General features: G+C 38.5%; 1 protein-coding gene and 1 pseudogene across 1 annotated transcript in view; one reads left to right on the forward strand and one right to left on the reverse strand.

Annotated features, from left to right (window-relative positions):
• LOC105385314 overlaps window positions 1-24491 on the forward strand; it is a 206477-nt gene that overhangs the window by 62344 nt on the left and 119642 nt on the right. The window contains exon 3 of the mRNA XM_048631541.1: window positions 8595-9105. Coding sequence (XP_048487498.1) covers window positions 8595-9105 — 511 coding nt within the window. The remainder of the gene's footprint in view (window positions 1-8594; window positions 9106-24491) is intronic.
• LOC125490968 lies at window positions 9493-16181 on the reverse strand (annotated as a pseudogene).

Raw genomic sequence — 24491 nt, forward strand, 5'->3', positions numbered from 1 at the left:
AAAAACTATTGATATAAACAAATCATAAACAAAGGTCAAAGTTGTAATTCGCAATTATGACCTGTCATAAATTTATACATATGTGTACTACGTATGTTGAAAATATTTTGCTGCATTCAGCAACTTTCATTCAACTTTTTCTTGTGGTTTCCACAAGAAAAAGTTGACTGACTGAATTTTAAAACAGACAGTTGCTAGTTGTTAACTATATTAAACAATTCATAAACTAATAAAGTTATAACACTAATAACCTATGAATAATACTCAGAGAAATGTTTTTTTCTCATTTTCGTATTCGATTTCATTATACCCTATTTATTAATAATAATATGTACAATGTTTTGAGACCACGTTGAGTTATGAAGTTAGAAGCCAGTAGCCACCTGCTTAGCAACAATGCAAGGCTCGGCACAGAGTGAGACCTCAGATATTGTTGTCTTGCTCATCGCGTGGCTCTCTCGGCCTTGACATTTGTGGGTGAGCTAAACAGTCTCAGCTTTCAGCCACTCCCGTCCAATCACCGCTCATTTATTCACCACCGACGAAGGAAGCTTAGTAGAGAAACTTCTAGAAGCAGGTTTGTTTACTAAGTACTTACCTGTTATAGTTGTTAGTACACGAATAAAGGTAAGGGTTCACTTTTTGGCATCGCACGCAACGGACGCATCGAATTCAGTATTATTTTGTTTAGAAATTCACTCAAGTGCGTCCACTTCATCGACATTGCCCTCGCCGTTTGTCCATATACACTTATGAAAATCCGTTTGGTCCGATACTTTCGATACCGATAGATGGTCGCTAGTCTTAATAGGAGAGGATCTTCAACATACTACTTACTAAATACCATTATTTGTACACACGGAAGTAATAAGTACTGTTGTACTTAAGTACTTATTACTTCCATGTTTTTAAATGAACACTGAAAAAAATTGTGTAAATCCCATCATATACATTTAGCACAAAAAAACCTTAAAAAAGTATAAGACACTATTGATAATTAAGGTTGTCTGATAGAGATCGCTTTAAGCAATAAGACCGCCTTTTTTGTATTTTTTATATATAAGTTGTGATAATGTAATGTTTTCTTTAATGGTGGTAAATAAAGAGTATTCTATTCTATTTTATAACACAAAGTACAAGAAACGGTGTTACCGCAAAAATAAGTATATTTCAGCCCACTCCGAAGATAGTAGATCCAGCTGAATTTCAGCCCAGACAGGAGCAGGCCGAAACACCTTTGACAAAAGCGTCGTCAAAAGGCAGAGTGTGTCGGAAGCGTTCATTCGCTTTGCTGACACCTCCGTCACATTGTACCATTCTTTCACTTTCTATACGTGAGTGTGGGAGGAGCCCAAGAACCATTAGCATTGTCTAAGATTTCCTATTTTTCTTTTCCTTGAAGACTATTTCTATAATGTATACAGAGAGGAATTACCTTTGACTTTCTGTTGTTGGCTTGTTTAATATATTTAACGTATGGCTTTATTCACTGGTTACAAAAAATATATATTAAAATACAGTAAAATACCACCTCTGACTATGGGTGTCCAAATTTGCAAGTTACTGTCTCGCATCACATTAGCTGTTGGCTTGTGAGTACGCGACGTACAGAGCAACTCTCACTATCACTGGAGCTCTGAAAAGAGTACAAAGCAATAATTATCTTGCTATGTAAGTCAGATACTTTCAGCTGCAAACGGAAACCATTATATAGGTATAGTATGTACAGCTTAACAAGTATAAATTAAAGATAAAGTTTAGAATTAAATTAAAACTATGTACCTGTCCTCTAATCAACAACTGAAAACACTGGTGTATGCTACGAAACGTAGACGTCTACTACGAACCGCCTACTAGCTTGTTATGAAGTGCTACGTCGTAGTACGCGTGCTACGCCGCGACGTCGTAGCGAATCGTTTCGGTTTCGTTTGTAATAATAACATAAATGATTACTGTCGTTTTTAATTGAAATCTCTATTTTAATTTAAAACAAATACAGCACGTGATTGGAAGCAATATTAGTTAGAATAAATGTTTATTATGAAATATTTTGTAAATACATATTAGTTAAGTAGGTAATTAATAATAACACAAAATAATATTGTTATTTAAATACAAATAAATACACTAGACTGTAAGAATAAGTGCCACACTTTGGGTCTTAGCACAAAAACTTAGACAGTATTTAACAAATGTTTAGCGCTGTCAAGCGCCTACAAAATCTGTCAAATTTTGTTTTAAACACTGTTTACAGTGTTTAAAGTTTTTTTGTGTTAGCACAGTTTATGTTCAAAATATTATTAACAAAAACTTTTGTAGTATTGCATAATATTTGAATGTTCATGAACCCACCTACCCCAGTCTAATGCAACAGCTTATACCAACACGTAGTATAATGTTAGGACGTGACAACGTAAGTCTTGTCTAGGACTTAGTTCTGGTGCACGCCGGAAGCCTGGTATTAGAACCTAATTCTCACGAGCACCCTGTATCGTATTACTAAGAGCTCAATAGTCGTGACGGCAGTGGGTTCAGAGTAAATTCTGTGTGTGATGAAAACGAAGGAAGAAAGAAGTAAAGTAAAAAAGTGGTGAGGCCGTAACAAGTTTGTATTGTTTTTAAAATAAAAATAAAGACTCCTTTCAGTAAAATTCCAAAGTTTCAATATTTAAGGTTCCTCCTTCGTGATGCATCCTGTATACAGGGTGTTACAAAATGGGTAAACTAAGCCGAAACCTACATGAGCACCATGTTTTATCTAAGCCTAGTATACCCCTTTTGCAACACCCTGTATACCTGTTTTTTTTTGTTCCATAATCCCCTCTGCACCATTTATGGATAAAAGCCTAATCGTCGTGTTCAAACAACAAAATAGGAATGTAATAAAAGTTAAAAATTTAAAACAAATATTTTTAAAAAAGACTGCGTTGTTACCGGTTCGTTTTTCCAGGAAAATTTTTCAGTATGTACGTTGCGGCTTTAACCGTTAGTAGGATATTAAAAACACTATTCATGGGATTAAAAACTTTTATACAGGTTTGGGGCATGATGAAAATTACCTATATAGCACGTCAGTTTCTACTATACTTTTACTTATGGGCTAGATTTTTATACCTAATTCCAAAAGTCGTCGTCAATCTAGCTTTTGTAGTCGTAACTGATTACTGAGGTTCAGAAATACATGGCACCGATTTAAAGTGGTTGTTTACTGGACGCTTCCGTGCTTTGGACGGCACATTAAGCCGTGGGTCCCCCTTTCAGATTACTACACCACTTTTGACAACATCCTGTATATGTAGGAAGGTAACGTACGGTATACAAAAGCAGACAAGACATTTCTCCTCGACAACACAATGGCTCGTTCCAATCTCTCATTTATTCAACAGCCGGCCGAAGCCCGCTTGGCGTCAGGCCAATGACCATTTGTGCATGCTCTTTGCTGGTTATAAACTTTTTTTGATAATTAAGTTTCGAAAACCGTTTGTTGACCCCGGCTTCGCACTTGGGGTGGTCGTAATCGTTGACTTTAGTGTTGTTAGACCGCTTCGGTCGGTTAATAGTGGGTAAGTTGACGCGTCCTTATTACGAGAAATAACATTTGAAAGTAAGTAAGAAGAATAAGCATATGTGTACCTATTACTTCCATGGTGTGACCATCAATATTCGATAAAAAAATAGACTTTTTACTTTTTTTTTGTAATTATATTAAGTATAGACTGAAATAAAATTACATGAACAGTCATATTACTATTTCAATGGTTGTGCAATGCAAATTATGGCGAGACGTATTATTTTACGTAAAACGTTACGTTTACGTACGTAAAAAATAATACCAATCAGAAAAAGTAATAGTTTGTTAGTAACTAAAACATGCTTTAACACATACCCTTTTTGCAACTTACTGTATATAATTATGTAACAGTTCTTATAAATTGTGAATATTTATCTAAAAATGCTAAGAAAAAACAGCTTCTACAGATACTGACGTTACTAGTTTGAAAATAGGTCATACTAATTAACTTTTATTTTGAATTAATCCTTAAACTAACAACAGTTGCTCTAGATAACCAGGAGAACAAACATCAAATCGAAACGCGGCTATAAATTGTGCAAGGCTACAAAAAGTGTGTTTTTTTCGTTATTTTCTTTATTCAGAGTTGTTCGTTTTCTGGCGGTCTGCCAAACGATGCAGTTGTAACCAAGATATGGTAATATTTGCAGTTTAACTACCAGTATCTTCATAATGTCCTCTTTGTACAAATTTTAGTGTTCGAGCTATCGTTACGATTTTAAGTTTAGCTTTTTGGTAAATAAAATATCAATAGATATAAATACGTGTCTATTATTATGTGCAAGGCGATGACTATAAAAAAATTTAAAGACTGTAAATTCACAATAAGTATTTATTTTTATTAATAGGTATATAGGGCATAACATTTCCTTACTCCGTTATAGCGGTATTATAACTACAATTGTGTACGTTACGTAAGCGCCTCCTACCAATTTTTACCGCGCAAAGAAAATACGAGTACCTAAGTGGTACAATCTGGAACCATTCCAATGAACGCGAAGATACTTTAACACGAGTTACTAAAATAATGATGTACCGTGCCTTTTGTGTGAAGAGTGTCTTGTTTTTGCCTGAAGATAACACCTCGGAGATCTGTGAAGCCTAAAGGCAGATGCTAATCTGACTGGGCTATCCTTCCAACACAAAACCCAGCTCTTGTGCTTGTCACACAAGTGTATATGTTAGAAAAAATAAATATTGACTTCGGAGAGCCTATCACAGGATTCGATGCTATTATAAAAACTACACAAACATATGGAAAAAGATACCTGTTCTGCCAACTGTCACTATCAAAATGTAAGGCAAATTTGTTAGTTCCAAAAGTGACATTTGTTTTTTCCATATGTTTGTGTAGTTTCGAAAATAGTATCGAATCCTGGCTATGTAATCGATGTTCTATCGAAAAGCAGTATGATAAAATTCGTATCCCTTCGGATCAATCGTTGATAACATCCCTTCCTATTGTATAAATACAATCGCAGGCAATGAAAAGGCTCCAGTGACTATAGCATCAAATAACTGAAAATACTCCTAAACTTTGGTTAGCTAATGAGACCTTCTTCAATATTGAAGTACATTTAACAGCGCATCAGAATATTGTCAACTACAAACGTAATATTGTGTTAAATTTTTTAAATGAAACGTTTTAAAAATTCAGTCTGTTTGGTGTCGGCAGGTGAAACTTTATCATTGCTCGCGACTTTTTAATAATAACTCAATTAATTTACTTCACATCCTTTCACTTCGGAAATTCGAGGTCTTTCCCCGATCGGCGGAGTACGTGATGGAAATTCAGTATGGACTTGAGACAACTGGTGGAAGCTACTCCCGGGGAGTGTATCAATGTCGGCCGACGGAGGGGGGCATTGGGGGGGGGGGCCACTGAAACAACTCAATTGCCATAAACAAGAGCTGTTAGAATTATTTTTATTGGAATACATTTACAGTGTGCCTTTTTTCCGGAGCGATCAAAACCGATAAGAAACAATTAGGTATGTTTCATAAATTTTATGATTAGATTATGGAATACTGAACGACTCGTGATAAAATTCCTTTAAATACCTAATAGGATAAAATAATCAATCAATTAGAGCAATAATTTCAGCAATTCAATTAACATGCATGCAATTGAAATACAAAATTCATTTCCAAACAAATCATTGAAATTAAGTTATGCGATGAAATTGTGAACATTTTAATGATGAAACTCGGGCGTCCACACAAAATGACATATTTATTTACTCTCCCAGAGAAATATGGACGCAATTTGTCCTCCAAATTAAATTAATTGACACTCAAACAAAGAAAAACGGTTTTCGCCAGCAAAAATATCCATTTCGCTAATGAAAACTCAGGAGACATGAAGAGCAGTGATTAATGGTCAAGTGGTATCCAAATTCCCCCCAAGCTGGGAGCCGTTATAACTGGAGCTGGCAACACTAACAAATTGGATAGAACCTACTTTAGGACGGTAAAATAACTTTAGAGGCAGCAAGCTTCAAAGTTTTATTTAGTTCAGGACTGTGGCAGTCTCGGCGCCGTTTTATGTGTAGCGGCCAAGTTACTAGTTACTTCCAACACCTTTTTAAACAGTTATGAATTACTAGCTTTTCCCGCGAGCTTTGCGCTTTATAAGGTTATCCCGTGGATATTTCAGGTAAAAGCATACCTATGTGTTAGCCTGGTTTAACACATAGGTATGCTTTTACCTGAAATATCCACGGCCACAAGTCATCTTCTTTCATAACAAAAATCGAAATTGGTTTTGACATTTCCTAAAGGTGAGCACTGGGGATTTTTGTAGCATGACTTTTTGTGACTTGCTATTCATACAATTTCTCCGTGATTTTTTTATCGCAATGTAGGTACGTACCAATTTCGTACCGACATACAAACTTATATAATGTTATATTCTCTGTGGAGGTATATGGTAAGTAGGTATACCTGGCTCTATCGAATGAAACGTGTGTGCATATCCTCAAGGTCTAAACTGCCTTCCTAAGCTTAAAATCCATGTATCGAGAAACATACACAACAAATAAAACACTATACGGATTAAGAACATCCCAAAAAGAAAGATGTGAAAAGGTGACAAAAACGGGTTCTAGAACTCATGAAAAAAACACGAAATGCATTTACGGAGAGGTTTTCCATATTTCTGTGAAATCCGATACGTTCATCGCACGCCGGGTCAACACGCCGCCGCCACCGCCGCCGCCGGATTATGACATACGTTCGTATGCAAAAGGAACATTTGGAAGTGTATTTACTATGTAAATAGCATGTTTAAAGCGAGAGCGCCGCGTCGGCAACATTTTCATTTATTTCGTGTTGCCACAAAGAATTTCGCATAATCTGCCAATTTGCAGAGAGACCCAAAGGCTTTGAAACGCCAAATTTGGAAACACAAATTGTAGTTATTGAGTTCTTATATGGTGTCTTTGTGCTTTCTGCTTGTTAACAGTCATTTGCTTTCTTTTCATATAAACTTGGTTGTGCTTTTATCTTTTAAGCTGGATTATAGAATATTAAAACTACTTTTTACGGTTTTCTATTTTATAATTATAAGAAAACCGTAAAAAATTTACTGTCAAAGCTTAGCGAGAATATAAGTTTGTAATTTAAGTCAGCTTTCGCAAATTAGCCAAGAGTGTTATTAGCTAATTAAAAAGGGTTCATTAATCTTCATTACACGGAAGGCTTTCAAAATAGGCGCTGGAAAATTGCCTACCGTGTTATTAAGTAGAAAACTTTGTTTGTTTTTAAGTTCAACTAGATTATTCCAAAGATTTTCGTATATATATTGTTTTAGTTGTTAATTAATGACAGGGTGTTGTTTAAAGTACCACTAAGTAATAATAAATCGGAGTCTTTGTACACATGTATACATGGTTTCTTCTTAAGTAAATACATGGTTAAGCCGTAAAGTTTTTTCGTACAAATTACAAATAATTACATAGTATCATTAATAATTATTACAAAAAACAAACCTTTATAAATTTCAATAAGCTTTAAGTAGGTACTGCTAAGTTGGTTTGTTCTCGAAATAATGAAGGTTTCTGTACAAAAGTTAAATATAAAGTTTGAAAAAGTGAATGCTTGTTTCTAAACTCAATAGGCTGACTGATTTCATAAAAGAAAATTAACCTTTGTTCTTAATTTACAGTTACAGTTTCTTTTTTTTTAAATCAATAAATACAGTGAAGACTCGCCCCCAAGTTCATAGAGCTTTTTCAAACTTTACAATCGGTTTAAAATTGACGTTGTGATATACGAATTTTAACTTTTGGACTGACTGACTTTAACCTTGTTGTAAATTTAGAATACGGTCTATGAATTTGAGGGTTTGTTTCTGCATTATACATTTACTTCGCATCTCACTTCGATCTTCATTCTCCCTTCACCTTTCACTTCACTTTCGAACAGTAATGACATTATATCATCATCTCATACATTATTTGTCAAAATCTCGAAATTGCTTTAGTTCTACTCACTTCCAACCTTGTCTACGGAAATTACAGAATGCCAATTTGAAAACTCACTCCGGATTCAGAATCGAGTTTGGACAATTAGCTTTATAGAATCGCAATGCTGTAGTCATGAGTGACAGTTCACTGGTTTGTGTAATTTTGCGCGCAGTTCAGCTATAGGAAACCTACCATCTGTCCCCTTGGTCAACAAGTAACTTTTATAATAATATCAATCCATTTAACTGAGCCTTTCCTATTTTTATTCTAGTCTGATTTTGTTACAAGTAAAAATAATCTAAGAAAAAATATCAAAACAGAAACCGCGTCAAACGGAACCGGATATTGGCCCCCTCGCTACCTTCGCTTTGGGACGCGCCTTCGTTTCCGGGTCTGTCTATGACCCGACTTCCATTGCGACCGGAAGTCAGTTTGACGGATAGGCCTGCCCCTGTTTTCTTTTCAGAGGGAAAATGATACGTATTTTTTTTGGTTTTCAGCTATTCACATTTAAATTTAGCTGTTGAAAAATTAACGGTTTGTTTCTATCTTTACAGTGCACCTCGAAATGGACGACACAACCCTGCGTGACTACGTTCTCTACTCGACTGTAGATAGCTACATCCGAGGCAACTTCACGCCAACAGACTTCGCCGAGCGGCCGTGCCGGGACCAGGACCAACCACACTTCGTCCCCAAACACGCCCGCCCCCAAAAACGAAACAAAAACCAACCCTGGCCGCCAAGAGAAGAATCGCATTCGAAATTCAAAAGTGACAGTTCAAAATATAGCAGTGATTACCGAACCGACTACGACTATCGGACAGGCGGTGTAGATAGTGATTATAGTGAATTGACTGGTTATTATTTTCGGCCGCGTGTGAGTGGGAAGCGTAGTGTGCGGGCGTCGGGAAGAGTCAGGAGTAGGAAGTCTCTGAGGATGCGGAGGATCTTCTCTCCAGCCAGGATTGTGAGCGGCGTGCTGGGGGACAGGACTAGAGTGGTGTTGCTGTGGTCCGTCAGTGACTCGCTGCATGTGGAGGGGGACGAAGCTACCGTCGTTTTTAGGTGAGTTATATTACTATTATAGTACCTATGGTAGAGAACTTGATAGAATATAGACAGTGGTTCAGGATAGTGACAATACCTTTTACTATTTGGCAGCGATCGTAAGATGGCGCAATGAGTTCTCGTCATATAATTATTGCAAAAGCATGAAAATTACATTTCGCTCGCACAATAACTTGCGAAGTTTAAATATAATGTAGGACACTTTGAAGATATTTGTATGTTTGAACCTATCGCACGGCGAGAATGCATCGCGCCATCGTGCAATCACTGCCAATTAGATCGACGCCTTCGAATATGTAATGTGACATAATTACATAATACCTAACTTAAATAATACATATACATAGGCACCATTAATTCTACAATATTAACTCATGGTGGCGCAGGTATCTACTCAATGAGAACTAGGTTGGAGATCCGTTTTACAAGAAATATATTGACTTTATCAGCTTTTCAAAATCTAAGAAATATTGGTTATGTTGATCGAATGGCTTGCAGTCTCAGAATGGCGGCGCGTAGTCTGCGTCTGCGCCTGCTAGGGTGCGGGGCGCGGGGGGGCGCCGTCACTCGTCTAGTGATGGGGCGCACACGTAGTGTTGTGCTTCAACAAGCTGGGCCCCTTGGAGCTGGAGTATCCTGGTCCAACGTCATGGGTAGAGGGCAGAGCCGGTTGTAAGCCCGTCTCAAGGTCCCCGAAGTGGAGAGGACGTCTGCCACGCGGTTGATGCCGTCGGTGCCAGGGTAGACGGCCGTGATGCGACCGAGCAGCCATCTGTTGGGTGGGAGCCGGTCATCTTTGATGAGGACCATCTGCCCAAGCTGTAGTTGACCTCGATTGGTGTGCCACTTGCTGCGAATCTGTAATGCTGAAATATACTCCTTATAATAGCGATTCCAGAAGTGTGCTTTCAATGCTTGGACTCGTTTGTATCGAGAGAGTGTGTTGATTGGAGCGTTGTCGACCTGAGGTGCAGGTAGCATTGTGAGCGTTCGTCCAATCAGAAAATGTGCAGGAGTGAGAGCTACTAGATCAGATGGATCAGATGAAATAGGGGTTATGGGTCTGGAATTAAGAATTGCCTCTATTTGAACCAAGACAGTGTACATTTCTTCATAATCTAGGTGAGTCATTGATAAAACTCGTTTTAGGTGATGTTTGACTGACTTCACTGACGCTTCTGCTAACCCATTGAAGTGCGGACTGTATGGTGGAGAGAATTTGAATTCAATTTGAATCTTAGCTGCTTCATTAATTATGTTATTGGAATTTTGTTTCAAAAATTTAGGTAATTCATTAAAGGTACCAATAAAACATTTAGCATTATCGGATGTTATGGAGGCTGGCTTGCCCCTGCGGCAAATTAGACGATTAAGCATGGCCATGTAGCCCTGGGAAGTTAAGTCGGTGACGAGCTCTATGTGCACAGCTCGTACTGCCATACATACAAAAATGGCTATGTATGCTTTTTTCAGCTGACTGCCACGACCCTTTTTGTTCGCTATCAGGATTGGTCCCGCATAATCGACTGCTGTGTTTGCGAATGGATAGTCAGCTTGTAGCCTCTGCTTTGGGAGGTTACCCATGATGGGTTGGTAAGTTTTACCTGAAAATCTAAGACAAGTTATGCAAGTATGAGTTACTTTTCTAGTTAAATTACGCCCATTGATAATCCAAAACTTATGGCGTAATGTTGCCAATAATAGTTGTGGCCCTGGATGTAAAAGTATTTTGTGATAGTGTTGGGCTAAAAGTTTAGTGATGTGATGTGATGCATGTAGTAAGATGGGGTGTTTTGTGTCGTAGGCGTAGTTCGTGTTCGACAGTCTCCCTCCAACTCTGATTATACCTGCATCATCAACAAAGGGATTAAGACTTAAAAGTTTATCTTTAGACGGCAATGGTTTTTTGTTAATTAAAATGGATTTTTGTTTACAAAACATATCACTCTGCACTATTTTACATAAAACCTGCATAGCGTCTTCAAGTTCTGATGCTGTAATTAGACCTACTATTTTGTTATTACGATTGAAACAGTTATGTTTAAAACGTTTAATTTGTACTATTACACGTTGTAATAAACAAATATTAGAAAAGTTAAGTGCTAAATTATTTTCATGAGGTTCAGTAGTAGATAAATGACACTGAAACTTAATCTCTGGCAATTCCTCACTATTTGTGTTTTGCGGTTGAGTAGGCAACTGCATATCTGCTTGGTGTAGGAAGTGCGGACCTCCCCACCACAAAAGTGATGATTTAAGTTTTGCTGCATTTAAACCCCTTGACCCTATATCGGCAGGGTTCATATCTGTGGGAACATAATTCCATGACTGAGGGTTTGAATTCTTGGTGATTTCATTTATTCTGTTGAGTACAAATAGTTTTAGTTTTAGCTTACATGTTTTTATCCAGCTCAGCACGATAGTTGAGTCACACCAGAAGTACTGTGCGTCTATATGTAGACGTAATGATTCTATTGCCTTTTTTGCTAACTGAGTAGCCAGAAGAGAACCACACAGCTCAAGTCTGGGCATAGTAATTTTTTGTTTTAGAGGAGAAACTTTACTTTTTGCCAACAGTAAGTGGACACTTACGTTGCCATTGTTAGACAGTGAGCGTACATATACGCAAGCTGAATATGCTTTTATAGAAGCATCACTAAATGTATGTAATTCTACCTTGACGTAGAAATCACATAAAACTCGACGAGGAATTTGAATTTCGGTTACTTCCGGTAAATGTTTTACAAATGTGTTCCACTGTGACTCAACCTCGGCTGGTAACTGACTGTTCCAGTCAACATTTTTCGCCCATAAATTCTGAAGGAGAATTTTGGCCTGTAACATACAAGGATTAATTAATCCTAATGGGTCAAATACTTGTGCTATAGTTGATAAAATTATGCGTTTATTTATTTTGTGTTTTTGTTTGATTTGGTTATTGAAAACAGCAATAAATCCTTTGTGCAGGCCCAAAGTAAACCTAATGTTTTTGCATACTCGTCATTTTTTAGACATAATAGTTCATCATTGTTGTTTTCATTGTCTAGAGAGTTTAATACTGAGGCAGAGTTAGAACGCCATTTTCGTAACTGAAAATGAGCTCCTTGTAGTGTTTGTATGACGCCCTTACATGTTTGTATGAGGGTTTGCTCGTCATCATTACCTGAGATATAATCGTCGACGTAGAAGTCATGTAAGATTGTTTCACCTACATTTTTGTCTGTACACTCTTGCCCTAACTGCATTAGGCATCTGGTAGCTAGATATGGCGCGGATGCTGTACCGTACGCGACCCTATTTAACTTGTATAGTTTGATTGGCTCACTGGGATCTGATCGCCAGTAAATTTGTTGTAAGCTTCGCTGTTCCTCCTTTACATAAATTTGTCGGTACATTTTTTCTATGTCCGACGACACTACATACTTATGCTGACGGAATCTAATCAGTATGCTTAATAAATCATCTTGTACAGTGGGGCCTATGTACTGAATGTCATTAAATGACTTGCCTGAACTAGTTATACTCGATGCGTTAAAAACTGTTCTCAACTTTGTTGTGAGTTTATCTTCACGCAGAATGCCGTGATGTGGCATTATGTATGAAGTTTTGTCGTCTTGTGGGTTAGTGTTTTCTGACATATGACCTAAGGTCTGATATTCTTCAAGAAAATCTGTGTATTTTTGTTTAAACTCACTGTTGCGATTGAATTTGCGCTCTAATGATTTAAATTGAATTAATGCTTGTTGTGATGAGTCGCCTAAGCATTCAGGTGATTCTTTTAATGGTATTGTAACAATGAAATTGCCATCTGGGTGGCGTGTGGTTGTTTGTGTAAATATTTGTTCACACTCACTCTCACCTTTAGTTCGGGATTGTTGAGTGGTGGAAACTGATTCAAATTCAAAGAATTTATCGAGTTTTTCCTCAAGCTCAATGTTATTTAGAAAATGACAGTGGACTGTATTATAGGATTGCATTTTGTTGTGTTTAGAATAAGGAACTTGTATAGATCCTGAAACTATCCACCCTGGTGTTGTTTCAACTAAGGTTGGTTTATTTTTGCCTAGATTGATGCGGTTGTTAGATAGGACCGCCCAAAACAAATCCGCGCCTAACAGCATATGCACTTCCGCAGGAACTGAGAACGTCGGATCTGCTAGTTTGATATGCGAAGGAATATTGAGAGCCTCGCAATTTATTCTTGTAGTAGGTATCAACTGGGTGATTTGTGGAACAACGAAACAATTGACGTTTGTTGTATAACCACTATTGGTGAGTGACGATATAGTCACGTCACATCTTTGTGTTATTTTTGAAGACTGTTTATTTAGCCCTTGTACTGAAATTGAAGTTGAATAACTGGGTATTTGCAACTGTTTTTGTATTTTTTCTGTAATAAAACTAGACGTGCTGCCATTATCTAGAAGTGCACGAATTTTGTGATTGTTACCGTGGTGATCGGTTATGTTTATGATTGCAGTTGAAAGTAGAACTTGACTGTTATGAGTAGAGGACAATGTAATGTTGTCTGACTGTACTACCATACTGTTCTGACTACTCTGTGGTATTTGTGATTGATTTTGCCCTGCTATGGACGGTAAGACAACACAGTCACTTGACCCATGGCAGGGGGACTGCGAGCTACTTGATTTTGTTTGTGTTTGTGATTGTGTAGATGCAGAATCCGTTTTATGTAACATTGTATTGTGTCGTTTTGTGCAATACCTACATGAACTCAATCTACAACGTTGTTCGTCATGACCACTCCGTAAACAATTAGTGCAAAGGTTTAATTTATTTACCTTTTCAATGCGTGCCTCGATAGGCATTGATTTGAATTTTAGACATTGGTAAATGGAATGATTATTTTTACAAACAGGGCAATTATATTGTGATTGTTTTTGTGTTTGGTTATGATTTACGACAAAAGTTTTTGGACGATTGTGAGAGATGTCGCTGTGTCTGCGTGTGTGTTTTTGTGATTGTGCTTCCTCCATGGTCTCTAGTAAGTCTGCGCGGTTTTTGAGAAATGAGTTGAATTCTTCTAAAGTAGGTATAGACTTTATATGATTGCGTTCTGTTTCCCAGTCACGCATTGTGTGTGAATCCAGCTTACTAGTCACCATGTGGATGATGAGAATGTCCCAGTGTTCTGTAGGTAAATTAAGTGTTTTCAAGGCTCTTAGATTTTTATTAATGCTATCTATTGTGCTACGTAACGCCTTTGAGGATTCTTGAACAACTGGTTGTATGTTAAACAAAGCTTGTATGTGATTGTTTACTAGAATTCTATCATTATTGTATCGATCACACAGCAAATCCCATGCAACATCATAGTTTTCTGCTGAAAACTCTAATGATTTTATGATTATAGAAGCACTTTCCTTTAAAGTGTTCCGCAAATAGTGAAATTTATGGATTTTTGGTATTGAAGTGTTTGTGTGTATTAGTGACTTGTATGTGTCATGGTATTCTAACCAGTCCTGATAGCGACCAGAAAATGTCGGTAAATTAATTGTAGGTAATTTAAGGTTTGGCCCACCTGAGAATGCACTAGAACCCGTTACCGACTGATTGTCCCGCGCCGCAGAAGCCGCCGTGTGCTTATCGAGCGCCTCCTGCGCGGCAGCTACTGTGCTGAAGTAGCTGGTTTCGAAGCTCTCCCGTTCTAAATGCTCGTCACCTGGAATTTCAGATAAATTTTCTATTTCAGTTTGAGTTGAGTCATATTCATTGTACATTTCTTGTATTTTACTAGCTCTAATAGTTAATTCTCGAATTTGCAAGTTATTTAGCTCTTTACAAGGCAAAAGCGTGTCTAAATAAGTTTTAAATAAGCTTTGATTTAAATGATGCTCTTGACCTTTTTAATGATTTAATATCCATGTTTAATGAGTTGCGACTTAATGGAGTAGGCTAATAAATGAAGTTAAGCTAGGATAACTGGTGCCCAAGTCTCTCAGATGATTCTGAGACTGCAATCCATTCGATCAATGTTTATAGCTGTTTTACACTTTGTTTATAAAGTAAAATTTGTGAAAATAGTGAAACAAGCTCGAAGTGTATGAAGCGATACTTAAATTTTAACAGGCAGCTACTATGGGTCAGCAGAAGAGCTCACGCAAGCAATGCAAACATCGAAGCCACCTCAGCTTGCGTAACCGGTTAGAGGCGGTTCGGCGCACGCACCACCTGCGCGACAGCGATGCTGACGGATTCACTGGAATGTATGAGATAAAAACAATATGTTAAAAAACGAGAAAAAATATGCAATTTGTTAAAAATATACACTGTGTTGGGGAAAACAGCTGTTCATTGAAACAAATATGGCCTTTGAACTGAATAAACTTGAATGGATTGGCAGATGCAAATGGATTTCAATAATTTAATGACGTGGGTACGCAAACACGTAGGTTAAAATTGGGAATAGATTCGATTATTTATGAATAATATGCGCTTTCGATTGTGTAAAAATAGACAGGCGACGGGAGAAATGGGAGATAATTAGGTTATGACACCCAAAATGGTAATTTTAACAAAATGAATTGATGATTAAAACGGGATAATTATTATTGTTACGTGATTTTTACTAGGAAAAAAGATAGTGAATTGAATTGTGCACACAGGGGATAATTGAAATTGGAACGAACTCACAGCAATACCACACTGTAACCTCTTTTCCTGGTTTTTCGATTCTGGTCGTGGTTTCTGGTTTTTCTTGTGATTCTTGAGATTCGAGACTGGCCGTAGAATGTTGTATCTTGATTATTTTCGTGGAGTTCACGGCGAATAGCAGATTGGTGCCGCGTGGATCTTCTACCTTGCCCTTGAACGACCTCGCCGATACGTGCCTCGGGAATCCGATTTTCGTCTCGCCTGGTCTTCAGATCTTCCAAAAAGCCCGCATCCGGCTCGAATACTTGGTGGCGCAGGTATCTACTCAATGAGAACTAGGTTGGAGATCCGTTTTACAAGAAATATATTGACTTTATCAGCTTTTGAAAATCAAAGAAATATTGGTTATGTTGATCGAATGGCTTGCAGTCTCAGAATGGCGGCGCGTAGTCTGCGTCTGCGCCTGCTAGGGTGCGGGGCGCGGGGGGGCGCCGTCACTCGTCTAGTGATGGGGCGCACACGTAGTGTTGTGCTTCAACACTCATAAAACACGTATTCCTCAACTAAGCGCAACAAAAAGTTGCCGTTAGTTTAAGCTTAACATGTCACCCTGCGTAAGTTTAAATGAAATAGAATTACAGAGCGAACATTAATTTCATAATCCGACGCAAAAGTTAGCTTTGCAGTAAAATGCTAAAATAAACACGAGTAGCAAAGCAACCTAGCGGTGGTAGCTCAGTCGGGTAAGCGCCCGCTTCTCACGCAAGAGATGCGGGTTCGAATCCCGGCGCTGACATGAACCAATGATTTCTTTTAACTTAAGTACTATACATTGTACTCGCTCTTACGGTGAAGGAAAACATCGTGAGGAAACCCCAATATCTAGATTTAGCACATCTAAATATGTGAACCCACCAACCCGCAGGTGACCAGCGTGGTGGGAAATGGTCCAAGCTTAGGAAGGCAGTTAGACCTTGGGGATATGCACAAAGGTTCCACTCGAGAGAGCCAGGTGCAGGTACTTGCACCCCCACAGAGAATAGAATAGAATAGAAAAAGCAACCTAGCAACATTTTCATACTAAAAAGAGATACATTGGCGAGGCTTTAATAAACATTTTCCACATCTGCCGCTTCCATTGAAATCGTAATTTGAACAATTCGCGAGCGCCATCGGAATTTAGTAGCCAATCGCTTTTTCAGCGGCCGCGGTTGTAACTGCTGTGTGGAGTGAGTTCTCCTGGGACTACAATACGTAACAGATCTAGAATACTTTTTAATTATTTTTTAAATACCTACCTGAATCTGCTACCGGAACCAGTAGTCAACAAAAACTGAATCCACCGGACCGGATTGCAATCCCTTTGAAAAAGTGTTTTTGTCTAACTCTATCTCTATACTCTCTTCGGCTCACGAAATATGACTCGCTTGCGAGTCACCTCTGACTACCCCTTCGGGGATTACAGTCGTGAGCATATGTATGTATGTATTTAAAGCTCTATGTTCGTTTGTTGTAAATGGACATATCATATTTAGATCATGCTATATTTTAAGGTCTTTATAAAGCAACAAATTATATTTTTTTGTGTTCTTGAATTAATGTACTTAATTTATTTTATTTTACAACTTCGTCCGGGTATGATACGAGTAATATATATCACTTTAATCCGCGCTAACTTTGATTCATTGCAGTAGTTTGACCACTAATTTCCTTAGAGAACTTCTGCCTCGGTTTTATGTTTATGCATCACTTGATTAACGCAGCTTCCATGTTCTCCTAGTTACATCTTCAAAGGTTTAAATAATATATTAAATGTGGAATAAATAATAGAGATACTGCTTTAAATTAATTACTTACAATGTAGAAGGCAAGGTTATGTTTTTAGTAGAGATAGAAAGTCTGGTTCTAAACGTGAAGATTCCGGTAACCCCCTAGTTTTAAAAAGGTGCCTTGGTTTTCTGCCTAGAGTAGATTTCTTATGGGCAGTGTATGTATGTATATTACCATTTACACCGTGTATGAATACAATATATATTATGTATAATTACGTTCATGGTTACGGTCACCTTCACTGCAAGTAGAAATATTTGAAGCTGTCGTAACCACACTTCTTGGGGACATGCACAAAGGTTCCACTCGAGAGAGCCAGGTGCAGGTACTTATACCCCCACAGAGAAAAGAATAATATACAATAGAATACTGACTTATTCCCAATCTCCGCTGGGGAGCAAAGGGCCGAAGTGAAGCGCCGCCATTCTTTACGATCTTGGGCCAGCTCAGAGACATCCTCCCAAGACATCCCCGCCTGGCCCATTTCTTTTTTCACAGAGCGCTGCCATGTTTCTCGCGGTCTGCCGAGTCTTCGTTTACCGCCCTCGGGGTGCCATGTCAGTGCTTCCTTTGGGACGTCTTCAGTACGCCTGAGAACGTGTCCTATCCATCTCCATTTGCGTTCTTTTACGGTTTCTGCTACAGGTTTTTGATGTGTTCTGCGCCAAAGTTCCTCGTTGGAGACAAAGTCAAACCAACGAATCCCTAGGATATTGCGTAAGCATCTGTTTACGAAAACCTGTAGCTTGTTCGTGGTTTGAACCGTTTTCTTCCAAGTTTCGCAACCGTAGAGGAGAACGGTCTTTACGCACGCGTTGAACAGGCGGATCTTGGTTTGGAGACGGAATGCGGAAGACCTCCACACTGGGCTTAACATGGCAAAAGCTCCACGGGCTTTGTTAATGCGGTTCCCGATATCCTCGTCAGTTCCACCATTTGGTGTGATTTTGCTTCCCAGGTAGGTGAAGGTGTCAACATCTTCAATTGGTTGGCCGTTGATTTTAAATGGAGTACGGTCCGCAGTCATTACTCGCATTGACTTGGTCTTTTCTCTGTTGACATGCATGCCCACTCGGTTACCCAAATGGACGAGGTCATTGAGTTTCCTTTGCATATCAGCGCTATTTTCGGAGAAAAGACAAAGATCGTCCGCAAAAGCGAGATACTCCAGAGATGTTCCATCGGACCAATCCAGACCTCCTTTGCCATTCAGCTCCATCATATCCAAAATTACCTCGGTAATCATGATGAAGAGTAGTGAGGATAACATGCAGCCCTGCTTGACGCCAATATTGGGGCTTATTGGTTCGCTCAGCTTCCCTTCGTGGATTACTTGGCAAGTGTAGCCATTGTAGGCTTCCTTAATAAGGTTTCGCATTTTATTTGGAACGTGAAAATATTTCAGCGTATCCCAAATCGCTGACTGGTGTACCCTATCAAAGGCCTTCTCAAAATCCACAAATGTCAGGAAAAGGGCCTTTTGCCACTCTGTTGATGCTTCCAGAATTATGCGCAGTGTGTTTATTTGGTCCGTGCAATTTCTTCCCTTTCGGAATCCTGCCTGTTCACTCCTAAGATGTGCATCTACCCGGTTTTGGATTCTGTAGAGGATGATGGCATTCAGTATCTTGGACACTATAGGCAGTAAAGTGATCCCTCGCCAGTTTTTGCAGTCACTTAGGTCACCCTTCTTTGGGAGTTTGACGATTGCCCCCTTCTTCCACTCCTCGGGTATCTTCTCTGTCTCCCAAATCTTTTCGAGGACTGGTTTCAGAATGCCTACTGTTGCAAGCGGATCGGCTTTGAGCATTTCCGCTGAAATATTATCGAGTCCTGGTGCCTTGTGACTCTTGAGCTTCTTGACCGCAGCTAATATTTCAGCTATGGAAGGTGGACTAGCGTCGAACTCTATATTCTGAGTGTGCCTCGCGCAGTTCAGCTCGGCTTCTACCCCATCGTGTTGGTCGACTCTGAGTAACTCCTGAAAGTACTCCTTCCATCTTCGCAATACTTCGACAGGCTCACACAGTAGCTTTCCTGTCTTATCTTTAACAGGGCGAGAGGGTTTTCTTGGTTTCCGCGTGATTTCTTTTATGACTTGGTAGAGTGTACGGGTATCTCCCTTGTACGCTGCATCTTCGGCTTTTCTGGCCAAGTCCTCTCCCCACTTTCTTTTATCACGTCGTACTCCCCGTTTCACTTTTCTCTCCATGTCCCTGTACTGCGCCGCAGACGTGTTCCCGTGCAGCAGAGATTTGGCTTCTTTTCGCGCATCTATTAGTTGCCATGTTTCAGCTGTGATCCAAGGTTTGGTAGTTTTCCTTGTAGTGCCAAGAATAGTGTGTCCGGCTTCGAGATATCCCTCCTTGACCTTGCCCCACATAACATCTAGAGAATCCTCCTCATCGAAGTTGAGGTTCCTCAGGTTTTCTCGCACCGCTTCGCCGAATCGTTCCCGGGTCTCATCATCCTGAAGTTTCGCTACGTCATATCTTCTGGGTTGAGCTTCAACTCTTCTATGAACAGCGGCAAGCTTCAGTCTGATTTTGCCCACTACTAGATGGTGGTCACTGCCAACGTCAGCCCCTCTCTTGTTCCGTACATCTAGTAGTGAGCTCCTCCAGGTCTTGCTGATCGTGATGTGGTCGATCTGGTTTTGTGTGCGTCCGTCTGGTGATACCCAAGTTACCTTGTGGCACTCCTTGTGAGGAAACAAGGTTCCACCGATGACTAGGCCATGCATCCCGCAAGTTTCAATGAAACGCTCGCCATTGTCATTCATGGTTCCAACACCGTGTTTCCCCATGATCATTTCTAAGCTGCTATTCTGGCTCCCTACTTTGGCATTTAAGTCTCCCATCAGTACTACAATGTCTTTCCTCTTTATTTCGCGAAGGATCTCGTCGAGTTGCAGGTAGAAGTGGTCTTTCTTTTCGCACTCAGTATCTTCTGTTGGGGCGTAGCATTGTATAATGGAGACATTCCTAGCTCTTGTTTTGAAACGCGCGGTAAGTATACGCTCGTTGATTGGTTTCCAGTTGAGAAGGCACTGCTTTGCAGACTTGTTTAGGAGAAGGGCTACTCCATATTCGTGCTTATCCTCTTCATTTGGTTTTCCAGAGTATAGCAGTGTATAGCCATCGCCCACAGTTTCTTCACCAAAACCATTCCAACGAGCTTCGCTGATGCCGAGAATGTCAAGACTGTACCGTCTGGCCTCCCGAAGAACTTCTTTAAGTTTTCCATCTCTGTGCATTGTCCTAACATTCCAGCATCCAATTCGGGTGTCCGTTTTCATGCCAAAGGTCGTCGTTTTTTTAGCGGTCCGGTTTTTTTCTTCGTCTTCGGTTTCTGTGATAATGGTGTTTCAGGTAGATGAGTTATCAGCCCGTCGTACCCTAGTCTATTGGTGGGACTGCCACCTCAAAGCCTTAAGACCGGCTCGGTTTAGTACGGGTAACCTTCCCTGTGAGTAGATCCTGTTTTAAGGCGCAGGATACTCGCCCTTACAATAGAATAGAAGCACACTTATTGACAATTGAAGTGTGATTTATTTTTTCATTTATACAATACAATACAATAATCTTTATTTGCACACCATAAAAAAACTTATGTAACTTAAATAATAGAGATGCACAAATGGCGGTCTTATCACTAAAAGCGATCTCTTCCAGACAACCGTTGTAAGAAAAGAACTAAACATAGAAAAGGGCATTTAGGTGTACTTAAAAATAATACTTTAAAAAGAAAAATACATATCATACCATACTTAAAAGAGCGTTTTCAGTTTCGTTTTGAATCTCACAACCTGAAACTACGCTCTTCCCATAACCTCCGCCTCAATATCCCGCCTAATACCTCAAAATTCTACAGTTCTTCTTTCACAGTTCGCTCAGTCACTTTGTGGAATGATCTTCCGGAAACTATCCGGCAAGCACCTACGCTAACCTCGTTTAAAAGAATGGTAAAGGAACACTACATTAAATCCATGGTCTAAAACTGTAATTGAATCCACTTTAACACATTATTTTATATATTTTATTCTTTTATATATTGTATGTATGTTATATAATATATATGTATTATTATGTAATATAGTATGTACCTACCTCTGTTTAAGTATATTTGTAATATTTTAGTTAGTGTGTAGTATATTAAATAATCTACATACCTTTTTAACATGTAAACTGCACCCAATCTTAATCTCTGTTTCCCTCCATTTAAAGGTTGTCTGGCAGAGATCGCTTTTAGTGATAAGACCGCCTTTAGTACCCTAATTAAGTTACATTTTGTTAATTTTATTATTCTGGTTTGGTGTACAAATAAAGTGTATTCTATCTATCTATCTATCTATTATTAATTAAATACTCATATAAATACATACATAAATAAATAAAAGTATAATATAATATATAATATATATATATATATATATATTATATATATATTATATATATGTGGGATTGGTGGTCAAGAACAAACACTTTTGGATACAGTTTAAGGGGATCCCTAAAGCTAAAATGCTAAAGTCGGCTTGATATACTTGATTAGATTGGAAAAACGGTGGCTTCTATCACATTGATAAAAATATATTTTGTAGCAGAGGGTATACTGAACATGTTAGTTGCTTATAAATTGGTGCAGGATTATAATAAGTATGTTAAAAAAAATTGCAAACACACCATGTCTTTTGCCATTTTTTGACTTATTATGAAAAAACCCTCGAAATCAGAGGGCCCATTTTCATGGAATCTTATATGTATGTGTAGGTAATTAAATTCTTAACAAAGTTACCTTAAAGAGTTGGATTTAATGGACCAGAAGTCAACTTTTTTTGCAAAAAACTAATAAATTCCGGTTTAAAAATGATGACACCGTGACAGATTTCAGATTTCTTCAGTCGTCGCCCTGGTGGCGGCCTGTTAGGAGCGATACCCACGCCATTTTATTTTTTATCAAATATTTCACAAAAACTGATTAAATCAACAAATTATGACTACAAGTATTATAATACATATGCATTTGCTATGGAAAGTTAATTTTCTAATCATTTTAGATGCAGAAAAGCCGAAAATTCTTAGAAAACATTTCGCCTTTTCGATTTGTTTACATTTTTTACTATAGAGTTACAGATGCATAGATAAAGGTAAACATTGCACATAATGACACTTATTAGATTCTCCGAATAAGAACTATACGGTCAATGCAGTATGCCAAAGCGCGAGCCTGTTTATATTCTGAGGGGTAATTTATTTTATTTTAACGGTTGTGTATGGTAGGTAAGCTACACAATATACAGGGTGTTGAAAAGTAAGTTCATAATTTGTTTTATTTGAAACCAAAAACCGTAGTTAATTAAAAATATATATATTTTAAGATGTGGTAGTCTGTACACTACAGGTTGTTAAAAATAAGTAAGTATTTTTAAAAATTGAAGATCTAAAATTTACATAATTTTTTAAATCTATTTAACAAGCTTTGCAAAAAAGCGGTTAAGTGCGACTGTATCTCGCCATGAAAAAAATGAAATGTTTACTGTAGCTATGAATTTTATGCGTTACAAGTGGAATAAAATACCGCATAATATTATGTACAACTATGTAAGAGCCTAGTTTTAAAAAAAAAACTCATAAGAAAATATTAAATACACAGGTTTTTTAACCCCTGAAGGAAATAGAGGGGTGTTATAAGTTTAAAGTAAGGGCTGAATTTTTTTTTTAAATTAGGGTGATAGGTAATGTATATTTTTAATGATTTTTTCAAATAGATAAATGTTATACCATTTTTAAATTGCCATAAAATTACCTATAGTTATAGTTATAGAAAAGGGCAGGGCTACCAGTGCCCATTCGCCACTGCAACCTAAAAGATCTATAAATTATGACTCCCCATGCCGAGTCTCACTCTACAGGCCCAGGTCTTTTATAAACCTGATATTACCTATACAGGATGTTGCAAAAAGGGTATACTGTGCCGAAAGGGTTTGACTCAGGGGTTATTCTGAACAACTTTTGTTCTCCAAGTTTTGGAAATTCTCGAAAAATAAATTCGGTCTCTATAGTAAAAAGTCACGTGATCGAATAAGTTTCTATGTAAAAGGTTTTGTTACGTGAATTTTCAAAATTGTAGAAGAAAAGTGGATCAGAATGGCACCTAAATCCACTTTTGGCTAAGCTTTATACCCTTTTTTCAATACCTTGTATAAAATATCGTCAGCGTCACCTTAGATCGTAATCATCGTAACTCCTCGTGACCAAATTTTAGAGGAGACAAAAATACTGTTTTATTTGTAGTTCTAGTTGGCATACTACCCACCTAAAGTTTTTTTTAACTAGCCTAAAAATGATTTGTTTAGACAGTCTATCTTCCTGTTCAACCGCAGCCTGAGTGCCAGTGACTCAATGACTGAAAGGAGGCCATTAGTGCTCCTAAATAAATAAAGCAGGCCTGTAGATTATCTTTCAGTGTACCGACACATCTGATTGCTGTAAGAGCCTGATAAGCTCTTCGAACGAGTCATACCTCTGTGGTGGTACGGTTTCGACCTTTCGGACAGTCAGTTTGGCATCCGAAATGCGGATTCGAATAGTGGGTACAATACTTTGCGTTCGTTCACTGTCGGAGCAGGATAAGAACCACAGGCGAGTTGTTGCGCTGGCTGTTTGCTTAAAAATAGTAACCGCGTTCAACTCTATCCCCTAGAGGGCGAACCTTTAGGGCGGCTCTTGTATACCATCACTTGTCTTCTTATCTGCAGAAAATTGACAGAGGTCATACGTGTCTAACAAGTACATTAAGGATGCGAAAAGAGAGGGTTTGTTTTCACTGAAGAAGTTCAGTTGCGGAGTTCCTCAGCGGTAGGTCTTGGACCCCTCTGCTGTGGAACTTGGCATACAACGCGGTCCTGCAAATCAAGCTCGCAAACGGTGTTAGCACAG

The sequence above is a fragment of the Plutella xylostella genome, chromosome 29, assembly GCF_932276165.1.
Source record: "Plutella xylostella chromosome 29, ilPluXylo3.1, whole genome shotgun sequence".
In the NCBI taxonomy this organism is placed as follows: domain Eukaryota; kingdom Metazoa; phylum Arthropoda; class Insecta; order Lepidoptera; family Plutellidae; genus Plutella; species Plutella xylostella.